This window comes from Plectrocnemia conspersa, unplaced genomic scaffold (genome assembly GCF_051122295.1).
Source record: "Plectrocnemia conspersa isolate PC_06_02 unplaced genomic scaffold, ASM5112229v1 ptg000013l, whole genome shotgun sequence".
NCBI lineage: Eukaryota > Metazoa > Arthropoda > Insecta > Trichoptera > Polycentropodidae > Plectrocnemia > Plectrocnemia conspersa.
Window position 1 is genome coordinate 11740101 of NW_028277177.1, and position 14266 is coordinate 11754366.

The 14266-nt window shown below is 28.5% G+C and overlaps 1 protein-coding gene across 7 annotated transcripts in view; it reads left to right on the forward strand.

Moving 5' to 3' along the window:
* LOC148227273 (uncharacterized protein C01C4.2) overlaps positions 1-9681 on the forward strand; it is a 79406-nt gene extending 69725 nt beyond the window's left edge. For all 7 annotated transcript variants that reach the window (XM_088202601.1, XM_088202607.1, XM_088202602.1 and 4 more), the window contains 4 exons: positions 4282-4523; positions 5245-5763; positions 9034-9152; positions 9215-9681. In XM_088202601.1, the coding sequence (XP_088058727.1) occupies positions 4282-4523; positions 5245-5763; positions 9034-9152; positions 9215-9368 (1034 nt within the window). In that variant the 3' untranslated portion in view covers positions 9369-9681. The remainder of the gene's footprint in view (positions 1-4281; positions 4524-5244; positions 5764-9033; positions 9153-9214) is intronic.
* Positions 9682-14266: the final 4585 nt, after the last annotated feature.

Consider the following 14266-nt stretch of genomic DNA (forward strand, 5'->3'; position numbering starts at 1 on the left):
TAAAACAAAGACAGTACTTAAAAACTTTATATAATGCTTTTAACTTTTTTTAAATTGTTCGAAATTAGTCAATGGATTTTTAAGTTCTAAATATAATAAAATATGTTTAATAACACTCAAATTTAAAAGGATAGTAATACGTCTAATACTTTCCGAAATATGTATTTATTTTTAGATACAAATGTATATAAAAATATTTTTAGATTATATTAATATTTTAACTATATGCAATATTAAAAATAAATAGCATTATTTTCCCATTACTTTCTAAATCTTAAAATAATGTTTACTAAACGCGTCTTTGAGTACGTTTTCATCTCGGAAACTTATCTCTAATCTAGGAACGTCGGTTGACACATAAGTCCCTCTTTATAAAACCATACATAGATAGCATATGCACGTATTTATGACTCTCAAAATCAAATGTGTACATAGGTGTATATGAAATGTAACCCACTGTATAAAATATTAAAATGATTTCACTCAGTTTCGCTAGCATTGTTCCAATATCTATTTGTAGCATCTAGTCTACCGCATTTCCCGAACAACAAAACAAAATACTTAGTATTAGAGCACCCTGTGAAAATCGACACGCGTTTTTCGCGTGCTCTAAATATTTCGCTTTGTTATTTTAGAACGTCATCTCTGAACGCCACGTGTCATCTTATGAGCTCGTCAATTTGGCATTAGCGAAGAAACAGTTACTTAACACTTTCATTAATTTCTTCATCTTTTAATTTAGGATTTTTGACCTTTCCTTACGTATGAGAAAGCCTTTCTCGTATTACTCCTATATTCCTTTTAATGATTATATAAAATATATTCAAAAATAAAATATGTAATATTTCTAGTTATAGATCTATTCTCACCTTAAACTTTTATAAAAATTAAAGGAAAAATCATTTTTATGGAAAATAAAGAATTTTCCATAACTGTTTTATATGAATTGGTTACTAAAGGTAATTCATATATAAAAAAATAGATCAGGCTTGAGACTATATAAATAATGAAGTGTGTATATTTCTAATTAAAATATTTTAAAATATCTTCCTATGTTTTTAAGTAAAATAATATTAAGAACTCGCCACTTTTAGATATACACAAATTTATGGTGCCATGTGTTTTCTGCGCTCGTCCATTTAGCATTAGTAAAGATGTAACTGTTATTTGACTCGTTTAGATATTTATATAGTTTGTGTTTTTATATATGTTTTTCTGTTTACAAAAACGCCCACCCACCCAACACACCGTCTCATTTTTAATAGAATGTTTACATTGCTTAGACAACTGCGATGTTCGGGGGTTTTAGTGTTTTTTGATCTCGCGCACTAAAACCGCAATATTGCGTATTGAATAATAAAAGTTTTGGGTGTTCCACGGTTGTCTTAGGTCAGAAGTAATGTCGGCATTTAATAAAATGCTTTTTAATCAATATGTTATTTTATTATCTATATAAATACATAATATACAAATACACAAGGCCGCCTTTTTGCACAATAAAAGTCAATGAAAGCAATAGAAAAATGAAACATTTTTTTATATTTATATAATAATATAGTAACAATCACACAAAACAGCTTTATTATACATTTTTGATCATGTGAGAATACACATAAAAATTATCCCCCAATTTTTTTGTGATGTGTACATTAATTAAATTACAAAACTTGTACGTAAATCTGAATTATTTAATTCGTTTAAGACTAAATCATCCATAATATCGTTTTACGCTATGATTGAGCTAAGATATTTTTATACCCTGAAACTATTATTAATTGTAGTATTGGATAAATTCTTAAAATCACTGAAATATTCGAAAACATAATATGTCAATCATTTTTATAAATGTTATATTGGGGCTACGAATTGGCATGTTATTAAACATCCACCATAATATTCAGACCTTGTTTATTTATATAATTTTTTTCTGAGCATTACAATTTTTGTAAATTATAAAAAAATGAGGCAAAGGGCAGTTGAATTTTATTTATATATTTATTGCAACAAAGTCATAGGTCTTTAAGTTTATTAACAATAATAAGATTATATATAGATGGAATATAATTAAAACTACCAATCTATTCAATTCAATATATTAATTTTTAAGTAAGTCTTATAAAAAAAAATAGCTACCCTTAAATAAGTCATCTTTTTTCATTGAGACGTTTAAATATACTATAATTTTACAAAAATATATTTTAATAATAGAGAGAAAGTATCTTAATATGAATCTATTATATTGATAATTCTTCAAGCTTAAATACTGTTTTTCATATGTTATATTCAGATTAATGTAATTATAATAAATTATATGCAATTAATTATATAATTTAAATTAAACTTCATATATTTGTCATTTCATATAAATTTTTTTTATTAAAATTGTATGTATATACCAGGCGCGTACGTTGAGATACATTCCAAATGACGAAAGTGAGTGAGAGATAAAGGCGTACGTTAGATGCGTTCCGCACGCGCACTTCTTCTCACTCACTCTCGTCATTTAATACGCGAGTGAGCGAAAGGGAATGCATCTCACGTATGCGCTTAGTATATACAAACATAGTTTAAATTTGCAGTATATTTTAAGATTTCTTCATCCTTCAAAAGGTTGACATAAGAGATGATTTTATGTTTTTTTTTTATTAACACAAATATATAAATTAAAGTTTTTTTTTGCATTATGTAAATGTTCATCGTATTCTTTTAATTCAAACATCGCTATATTTTTTTAAATAAATTTATTTTTAATATGTATTATTTAAGCAGAAATATAACACTATTAAAATGTTCATTTGTTTTATAATAATTTAAATATTTTGTAATTTGTTCATTGTATTTAATAACAAGTTATATGAAAAATTGATTTATTATTTTACTGACTAGTTAAGATATCATGCAATATTACTATAAAATTCAAAGGAATTAATATATAACTATGAGCTTAGGCTCCTAGTATATTAGTGTGTGTTTATAAATTTCCAATAGAGCTTTATGAGCGCAAAGCGCGAGATTTTAAGCTGTATTTGTTTTACTAATTTAAAAAATCACTAATATATAATCTATCAAAATTCCACCCCTATTATTAGTCACCCTTGTACGACCACAATCTGCATACATATAAGGTCCTACATGCGACGTTCACATTATAAAATCGATACAGAAAAAGTATTTTTTTTAATAACTATTGAAAAACATTTTACCAATTCAATTGTAGAATACCAATCTTTTTTTGTACCTAAATTGTGTAAAAAATGATTTTATTAAAAGTATTTTGAAGATTTTTTTAAAAATAATTAATTAGCTGTATAATTTATACAGATAAAAAGTTTTATATGTATGTGTATCATCATACTCTGTTATAAATAAATGCTATCCACTCCAACTTTTACTCAGTTGCAATTTAGGACCCTGATAACAATATAGTATTAACCTCCCCCAAACCATTTTTATATACCTCTTTTTAAATCTAAGAAACCCTTATCGATGATTTTTTTTTTAATTCAAACAAATAGTTATGTTTATTTTTATTTTATTTTATTTTGGATAAAGAATTGTCTTTTAAATTATGTATGTATTTAAACATCATATGACTCTCTTTAACACATCGCCGTTAAATTCCAAATATGGATCTCTAGCAATAAATATATATATAATACATTTTATGTATTATAATCATCTTATTATTTTATTGACCGTGATATAAATATACATATATGTATATATCCTATATACTTTTCATAAAGTATAATATTTTCCATATCATTAAGCTTTCTGCTAAAATTATTTTTACAATAAATTTAAGGTTAATAAAAAACTTTTGCCAAATAATATCACAAGATTTTCGCCCTTCGATTTTTCAGCAAATATATAATAATATTTTTTAACGCAAGCCATAGTTTATATAATGTATAATAAATAAAAGTTACGAGGCAATATATTAATGGCTAGTCACAAAAAACCAGACGTCAGACCGGAAAAGGAAAAAAGATTTATGTAGCTCTTATTCTCCGATGCTGGTATTCAATTTTGAATCAGTTTTTTAAAAACATAGTAAAATACTTTAACTAAGACTGAAACAATGTTTCATATTGATTTTGCTATTTTTCGTGACTGGCAACGTTGCTCCAACATTCCAAATTTTTGCCATTTCAATCATATACATACAAAGTACATATTATTCATATTTTATACCGCAATTCCACGAAGTCGGTTGATGCAAATTCACGTCTATATCCCTTTGAATTTGTTGTTATTTATTTTATTTTTATTGTTTTTCAGAAAAATGTGGCCCTGTCAGCAGCGCTTTAGGTCAAGTATCTTCAGCCGGCGGAGATCCAGAACCTCCACAGCCTTTGGTGACGAGAAGACCTAGTGTCAGTCTACCAAAATGGGCGACTAACCCTTCATCAGCTCCAGTGCCAGCGGCTAGACTTCAACCACTATCCCTAGCCACTCTAGACCGAGATTGTTTCATAATACCTGTTCATAGTTTGGATCGATTTTTGCCAGATGGAGTTCCAGTAAGTATAAAAAAAACATTGGATTGCTGCAAGTCATGTCCTTTTAATGAAAGTCACATATTTTCCACTATTGTAAGTGAAGATACTATGATATTTTTAAGTAGATAAATAAGTATGCAAATATTAATACCAGCACGATATACTGATTATTATAAGAATTTAATTCCGATCAATCATTACATATTAGGTATTCCTAAATTTTCCTAATCTCACGGATGAATATTGTAATAATTTATTATAATTTGACTAGCTCGTAAATATAAGGTATTAGAAATTCTCTAATAATGAGCTTTTTCGCTCAAAAGGGTAGCATATGTATATGTATAAAAAAAATGAGAGTATTGTATTATATTTTTATTGAATATTCATTAGAATATTCATTAGAATATTCTTGATAAAAACTATGCACCCCAAATTCAAGAAAAACTTTAAAACACTTATTGCGAGTCCTTCCTTAATTCAATGATTCACCTTACCCAAACAGGAGTATCTAAAAACGCTTGGTGACTAGTTTTTGGTTTTCATTCGCATATTTTAAAACATGTCTACGTACTTTATGGTTATGTTTTAATTTTAACACACGTGTATATACTATATCCATATTTATAATAAATTGTAAAATAAATCTCAAATAACTTTTAACAATAAGGACATATTTTTGCAATGATCCAATGCAATATAATACATATTTTAAATATAATACTAAATATAAATATTATAGTTTCCAGTGACACCGCCACCAGCCGAAAAGAGCACGCCGAACAAATCTCTGGTTGCCGCTAATCCGCTGAGCATTTTGGAAGTCGCCGATCCGAAACTCTGCATCTTAGCACACCTGATGAGTCCCCTGGAAGCGATCGATCCAATTTTAGAGTCTCCTCTGGTGAAACCACTCCAAAAACAGAGGACAGCTGCCAGCGAACTATTGTCTGGTGTGGCCCAAGCGAACACTGCCGTGGGAGGGATGCTGTTGGCGAACATGGAGAAAAATTCTGAATTTCCTTTCATAGCATACTATGTGATAAACAGTACACAGACTGATCCGTTAGCGTTTTACAATAACATGAGAAGCGCTTCGTTGAGCAAATTCGACCCAAAGTCCATGAGGTATACTGCCGCACACACATTGGACTTGTACAGCGAAGTTGCGACTATTTGCAGACCGCCTTTCCACGATTTGACGAATGGAGTCAAGAGATCGCACACACCTACGACTGGATATATAATCAGCGTATATAAGGTGATTTTAATTGTTTTATACAAATGAGTGGCATATAATCAAAGCTTATAATACGTACAAATCGAATTTAGAGACTATTGAAAAAATATTTTTTAATAACTACTAAGAAAGTAATAAAATATTGTGTTCACAAACTAATCACTTGAAGACCATAAGATTCCGTTTCAATTAAACCGTCATAATATAACTTTTACCCTCTGAATGTTTAATCGAAATATTTGAGTAAATATAATTGAAACCGTCATAATTTATTATTTTCTCAATGAATCTTTAATCGAAATATTGAGTAAATATATAATTAATAAAAGTCTAAAGTCAAGAATATAAACGTTGTTCCGAGATATTTAATATTTTTGCACGTTTTTCTCAACACAAATAAATAAAAGTCTTTGGCTTTTCAAAAGCTTTTGTGTTGTCATTTAGCTTAATTTTTCTATGATGCATTATGTTTTCTCTTTCTTATTATTTTTCTTTCATTTAATAGACGAATAGCTATATCCATAGTTAATCACTATGTATTAATTTTTGAAAAGCATCGCACCAAATTATAGTTAAAACTAACATTATTTTGTATTCTAAAAAATATATTTACATGTATGTGTATCAGTATTTACAAACACTTAAACTTATTACAATCTATGCAAAATCGCGAAATGTAAGTTTTGGATCTATGCCGCTCAATTATTGATCACCAGTATAATTTACGTTCAAGATGGGCCATAAAGATTGAAGAAAAGACATATCACTAGGTAAAAAAGCTTTTATCACTGACGCTACATACAAGACCGTGTTTTTTTTTGCTTAATCTTTCTCTTTTTTATACGAGTCAATACACAGTTCTAAAGTCGACGTCGCGCAAATAATTAGAAACATTTATATAAGAGTTCCTATTCCTCAAAGTATATGTATTTATAAAATTACTAGCTGTGGTACCTGTAACTATTATATATTTTATTATCAGTTAAATTGCAACATCCATCACTTATTATAAACAATGATTTTTGTTGAACTATAAGCCATTGGGCTATAAAATTGACCAGAAGAGAATCATGCATCTATTAAGACAATTTATATCCCATTGAATCTATCTACCTTTTGATATGTATTACCATTATGGGATCAATGGAATTCTGTGAATAAAAACATTGTCGCCTTTAAATCTATCAGTGAGCATCGATGCTTCAATCAGATATGGTTAATACTATTTTAAGGTTTGAGAACCCTAGGGGTGTGACTTCGTAGCCAATGAGACGCTTGGTGGAATCTAGTTAGAGTTTTTATTAGCTTATATTACAATTGTGACAGACAATAAATGGCGAGATGTTTTCTCCGAGTGATGGTGGAGAAGCTGGCGCAGGGATGATGTCCATGGGAGGCAGCGAGTGTACAGCGGAAGTTGATCCGGGCACCGGGTTGGAGGAGTTCCTCTCGGGATGTAAGCCCCCATGATAGTATGCTGTCCGCGGGTGACGAGCGTCTGCTGGTCCCTTCGAGTGGCTGCTGTTCCCTTTGAGTGGCTGCTGGTGACTGCTTTCTTCTCGTCTGAGTCCAGCAATCACGATTATACAGCGATCATCCAGCCAATCACTGCAGTCACTTCTTAACATCACTTCTTGACATTCGCTTAATGAGCATTGTCCAAGGTCGTATTGCATTGCAGAGGAAATATTGTGGATCCGGTTATTTATTATATCTATGACCGCTTTGCAAAAAAAATATTCTCTCAATGACGGAGAATATTTACTGTAAAAGCAAAACTCGTGCTACTTGTGCAATTTTTCTGGTTGTAACAAGGGCTTTTGTGTGTGGTTCATCCTTTACACTACTGTCTTGTTTTATTGTTGATAAATGATCATTTTGTCACAGTAAATTAACGCAAGTTTTGAGATTAAGACCTTTACAAACGTTGGCATCTCTGTGTGATCGCCACACTATCATAACTTAACATAGTAATATATATGTATTTCATATATCTCTGCAGTATTATAAAGTATGTTGTGGTAATCCCCTTAATTTAATTAAACAAATCAAACAAATAACTAATTATTAATAATCACTTATTAGAGTATAATAAACATTCCTTAAATTCTCACCCCTTAATCGAATGTTACAAATTTTTAGTCATTCATTGTATGTATCATACTAACATAATTTTTTTATTTAAATTAAATTTAGACCATCGTGACTTAACAGGTTACCCCAATGCATCTTGATGGTTAAAAAAGAATACACAGTATTTTTACAATACAAGTAAAATAAAAAATATATAAAGTAAGAAAGAAAGAAAATCCCAAAATATTAAAATTAAATGATACGAACCGGGCCAGCCCTTCGTAGCTGATATTAAATCTATCAATGGGCAATGCCAGCGTATTAAGGAGCCGGATGGCGACAGCCATAGGCGAGTCGGCTAATGCGGACGTCCTGGATTTAACGGACATAAAAAAGGTCGCGATCGTGATTCACAAAGACGTTCCTGAACCCAAAACTAGAATTCCTCGAGAATAGTTGATTGTCGAAAACACTCTTTAGTAGTTAAAAAAATACGACATACAACCAGCGAATCATATACCAACAATGCTTCTAAAATAATGGCACTGGGAGGCAAGAACGAATAAAAAACAAATATTCTCTTATAAAGGTATCTCAAGAAATCTTTTCTGAACTATTTCGTATAAGATGGAGTATTTTATTATTCGGGGATTTCAAATTATAGATCCTTATTTATGAATATTGCGAACTATCGTATCATCAAAGTGAATATACGTTTCTCATAAGTTTAGATTTATCGCAGACGTCATTTACGTGTATTATCTAAATTACAATGCAAAAACTAAATTATCAAAAGGATGAAAATTAAGTAAATTTGGAAAACTATCCTAAATTTTTGTTACTGTTGGTTTAATTAATTATTTAAGTAGCTGCTTAACAGTATTAAGTGACATTGCTACTTTAAAATAATTATATAATTTAATACCGCTAATAAATATTTGAAAGTGTGTCGCCTAAAACTGTTCTTTTATCGCGAGTGAGCGCCCTTGCTCAACGGTTGGGAGCTTTTTACAATATTTGACTGTAAAAGAAGTAGAAGACTGTTTTTAAGTCAAACCTTTGTTTTGTAAACGATCTGTAAACATTTTTAATTGCTAGAGATTTATCAAATATGTTACATCCTTCGATCTATATTGGCCAGAATGTAACATTGATGACTATAGTAATTTTATCACTTTAAAAAAAACTATTGTACCAATCGTTAATTTATATGTCTAGGTTTTTGAAGGAGATGACGGAGAAAGATTCGAAAGAAATTGGCTGTATTGGACAGGAGCTAGAATGCTGTATAGGCATTTACCTAAAGCTGCTGGATTAAGAAGAATTGCGTTACACAAGTATTACAAAATAATTTATATAGATAAATTAGATAATTATTTATATTTTTATTTTATTTTAGGTCAGTGGCAACTCGTGGTGATCGCATGTATTTGTTGGTTTGCGAATGTGGAACACTACTTCAAGATATGTCAGCTGCGGCACTATTAGTTCCAGCTTTGAGAGCTAGACTTTGTGGTTACACCGGACTTTATAGACCCATCGAAGCTTTCTAGATTAATTTAAATATATAAAGACAAGTAAAACATGACTACTTCTGTGAAGTAACATGTTGCATACAAAAAAATGTTAAATATTGTTCACCGAAATTTTTGCAATTACTATTAATAACGTATAATATTTATTAGGAACAAATTATATTTTTCAACAATGAAAAGTTATAATTTACCAAGATTCCAAATGAGTAGTGCCTTTTTGGTACGTAAAATTATATGCAAGTGCTATTTAGTGAGGGACCGAAAAATCGTCTTTGTAAAATTAAATAGTTTTTAACAATAATAAATTTAATGTAAAATTACCAAAAAAAAACTATACGTAATATTTTAATTCACATATTTTAATTAAATTTAGATTTTATTATTATATTCATTCCACGACAGAGCTTCCTAAATTTTAGATTTTTTTGGATCTGTTCGATACAGTTTTGATCCTTTACTCTAATATTTAGAAGACAAATACATATTTTTATTTTATTATATTTATAGAAAATTAAATTCAAGATAGATACAGTAGACAAAATTACTTAAATAAATTCTACCTTTTTGAAAAAATACTTATATTTCTTAATATGTTTCGATTTGTAATTATTATAATAGTAAAATATCAATTTGAAAACCTCATGCCGTTTATTATTAATTATTAAACATATAAAACTAAATTTTATTTATAATTACGATAATTGTATATTATACTTTTAAAATATATTAAAATTTATTATCTTACGATTTATAATACTTTTAGAATGCCTGTGATTTTAGGTGAAATATTATATAAATTTTACATTGCGTTATTTTCTTCTTCAATTAAAAATATATATGATATATAAAAGTTTAACTAACATTAAAAAACATATCACATGTTTGAATAATATTGAAAGCATATCATAGAATTGTAAAAAAATGTTTTAATAACGCAAATAGGATTTGCTGTTGCAAAAATATTATATAAATCTAAAATTATATTTTCTCATATCTAATAAAATTATTTTTGCAAGCGCAGATCCTGTTTTAAATTTTTTACATATCTGATAAATGATTAATTTTATCTGTTACATTAGATATTACGTTGGTAAAAATTATTAATCTGACTATTTATTTCGCACAAAACTGCCTGAATAACCGAAATTGTTCCGATAATTTATTTAATAATTATTATTGGTGCTATATATTTTTAAGATCTTTGTCATGTAAATTTCACACACACATATTGCCTTCTTATAAATACACTATAAAAATGTATTCGTCTATTTGCTAAGCCAGTAGATTGTTTTCTAAAAAAAACTTGGCGTTAGTTTGTAAATACGATTTTAGTGATTGAAAATTTGTAAAAAAAATGACCAACATGACTTAACGGGTTGTGAATATTTCGCGAAACGATTAATATACGTATTTATAATAGAAATGCTTTTGTTAATAGTTCTTATAAATAAATAAAATATTAATTATAAACGCTTGTTTTAACAAAATAAATAGCTTAATTTCATTAAATTAGTAGTTGCAATTATATTCTTAACAATGTTTAAAAACACTTTACATTAAAAATATGTAAAATTGAATTTGAGTATATTTTTTAACAGTGCCACAAAAATATACATTTAAAACCACCTGATCAAAGTTTTTGAATCACAACAACCATATTTTTATATTTAAATGTAATTGCTTATTGCAAAAATGCTTTGTTTAGTAATATTGCTTGTATATAATATTATTATAAAAATAATTGCTTAAAACCTTTAATTCATATTAATAAATATTTTCCTTAATCCATATCCCCATTATTATTCATTAAAATAAAAGTTATAATTGGACAAATATTTATAGTACAGATATTTTTATTTTAGAAATATATTTAACAATTTGAAATTAAAACATATCTTGTATTACTCCCTAATTGCCAATTAAACCTGCAATATTAAATATTTTAACGTTAATTTTCAGTGATGAAAGTAATATATATTTTGTGTTAGATTTTAGAATATTATTTCCATTATTTTATGAATGTGTAATATATTTTAAATATATTTAGTTTTGTACAATACAACATGTTTGGTGATTTCATACACGTATGTGTCGGGCAAAAAAAAAGTTTGTACATAAACCTATATTTATTTATAAATAAAATATATTATAATTTATTAAATTGTTTTTTTTTTATTTTTTTACTCTATATTGATTGTATTAAAAAATATTTAGCTTAAATTTGTGCTATTTTTAATATATATCGTAATAAACAATTTATCAAAAGAAATGTCACCATAACAATAGGAAAAAATAACAATTATGGCTAACATAAACCAATTTAATATACATATAATCTATTACGATATAATGATATTATTAAAGCAGTGATTAAAATTAATTTGAAATCTAAAAAAAGAGAAATAAGAAGCATTTAAATAAAAAAGGAGATGACTACATTTAATTTAGTATTTATTTGTGTTATTTTATACAAAATAAAGAATAAAATAAATTTTGCATCAAAAGCTTGACAAAAACCAAATGTAGTGTTGGACGAAGCGACAGATGTATTAAATCATACTAAAAACAATACATTCATATGAAGAAATAAAATGTGAAGTAAAAGACTTGTCAAAGAAGTGGGCGCTGGTGTTATATTAAATAATTGTTTTTTTTTTATTTTTTTAGTTACGCCACTGTCTAGATAACGCTTTTTATGATTTTTTGACTACCTATAACACAGGCCTGCGATGTAAAAGTTGTCTTGTGTAAGTAGTGATTTATATAGCTTTTCAGGTGCTGATTACTGAAAAAATAATGAAAAAATAACAATCTCTCAGTTTCTTCACAAATTATATTTCTAATTTTGCCATTTAATAGAATGAAAAGTACAGTGAAACGATTTTTATGTACAATACATACATTTATGATATACTAAATAATTTGTTTAGGTGTGTCAACACTTAAAAAGAGAGTACAAATCAGAATCAAAAGCATTTGCCCTAAAACTAAATAAAACTAGCGTAATTACAACAATAAAACTAGTGACAACAAGTCTGTTTCTCTAGCCCCCACACACTTCCCCTTTCATCTCAGCGTCTCTCCGGTCCCTTCATCCACCTACAGTGTGTATCTAAACTCTGTGCAGTATACGTGTCATAGTGTTCTGAGTATTGTGAAACTACTTTTTAGTTACAGTGTCACTAAAGAGTGTTTGTTTATTTTTACAATGAAAATGGCTTCCCAAATACGTGTTTACTCGCCGTACTTGCTTGCTATATTTTTGGCAATTATACTGTTTAAAAATATTTTTACTTCACTTCAATCTTCCTAAAGAATCTGCAGAACTTTAAAGTTCTATGTTGAAGGAAAAAATTGTGGTACCTGCTACGTCATTTTATTTTTTCCTCAAGAATGTGATCTTGTTTTATTTATAGATGTTTTCAAACTCATGACAGATTTCAACGTTGAATACAAACCTAAATATTGAAGGCTTTTTATTGTATCATCAAAAATAAGTCTGAAAGCAGTACTTTTACACAACAGTAATAAGTATATATCTTTTCTTGTGGGACATTCAGTTCATTCGAAAGAATGGTATAAAAATCTTAAGTTGATTTTTAACAAACTTTCATATCTAGATAATATTGTTATGAAAAGTTTTAATATGAACGCTAGATAACCAGCTGTTTCCACTGTGATGGCACGATTGCTTTTGCCGTAGATTATAAACAGGGACGTCATTTAGGAGGGGCAAGTGAAGGAATTCCCCCCCCCCCACCTTTGAATTTAGCCAGAAAAATGTATGTAATTTAATTTAAACACCAATGATCTTCATGAAATTAAAGTATTAAAAAATGATCTCTGACTAGCCAAATTTTGCCCCTCACCTCTTTCCCTCTATAAAAATGTAAAACGACGTCCCTGGTCAAACTAAAAGTATATTGGTAAAGATATGTCAATAAAAATAAAGACCTTGGGCTGTAACATGAATTTAAGTACATTTCCTCCAATCGTATCTAGACAACTTTCCTGAAAATTTGAGTACAGTATGCGAAGAGCAATGTGAAAGATTTCATAAAGACATAAAGATAGCGGAAATGCGATACCAAGGAAGATGGAATGTGAACATGCTCGCGGACTATTGCTGAATGTTGAAAATGATCCTCAGCAAGTTTACAAAAGGAAAAGCGAAAAAATAAGTTTTTAGAGAAAGAAAAAAATGCTATAAGAAGATTTCTTAATAATTTTAGCTCTCATATTTGTGTATTTTTGGTATATATTTAATAAATGTCAACATGAATACACAAATATGTTAAGATTGCATTTTGCTCCATTTTTTTGTCAAATAAAATTATGTAATAGAAAAAATGGATGTTATTTTTAGAATCAGCGCGAAAAATTACATAAAAATCAGTTCACAAAACTAAAACAATTTTCAAAAAGTAGTTTTTTGCAGGCCTGTGTAATTAATATATCTGCACAAATGGATATATATATTATGGGGGCCAATATAGATTTGTTATGGCCAAAAGTGGTCAGCGCTGAAGTGGCATTGTTGTGGCGGTTTTCGTTCTCTCTACCGGCAAGCTTGTAAGGGTTCGGACGCGTGTCGTCGCGCGTCCGCCCCATTTTGTAATGTAAACACCGTAACCGTCAATAAATATACTACTGCAGCGGCTCAATCTGTGTCTCATTGCCACCCGCCATCATCCCCGTCCCTAAAATATTTACAAATAAAAAGTATATGATGGTTTTATAATAGGTTAGAGACCATGTTAGGTGTAAAATTCGATTTAAAAATACAATGTTCGGTCTTACCCCATTTACAATAAAATTATAAATAAAAATAATAAAGCTATTTATTGTAATGTAATAAGAACGGTAAATAAATGAATATTTTTACTGGTCTGATATTTCCATGATATGGCCAAAAT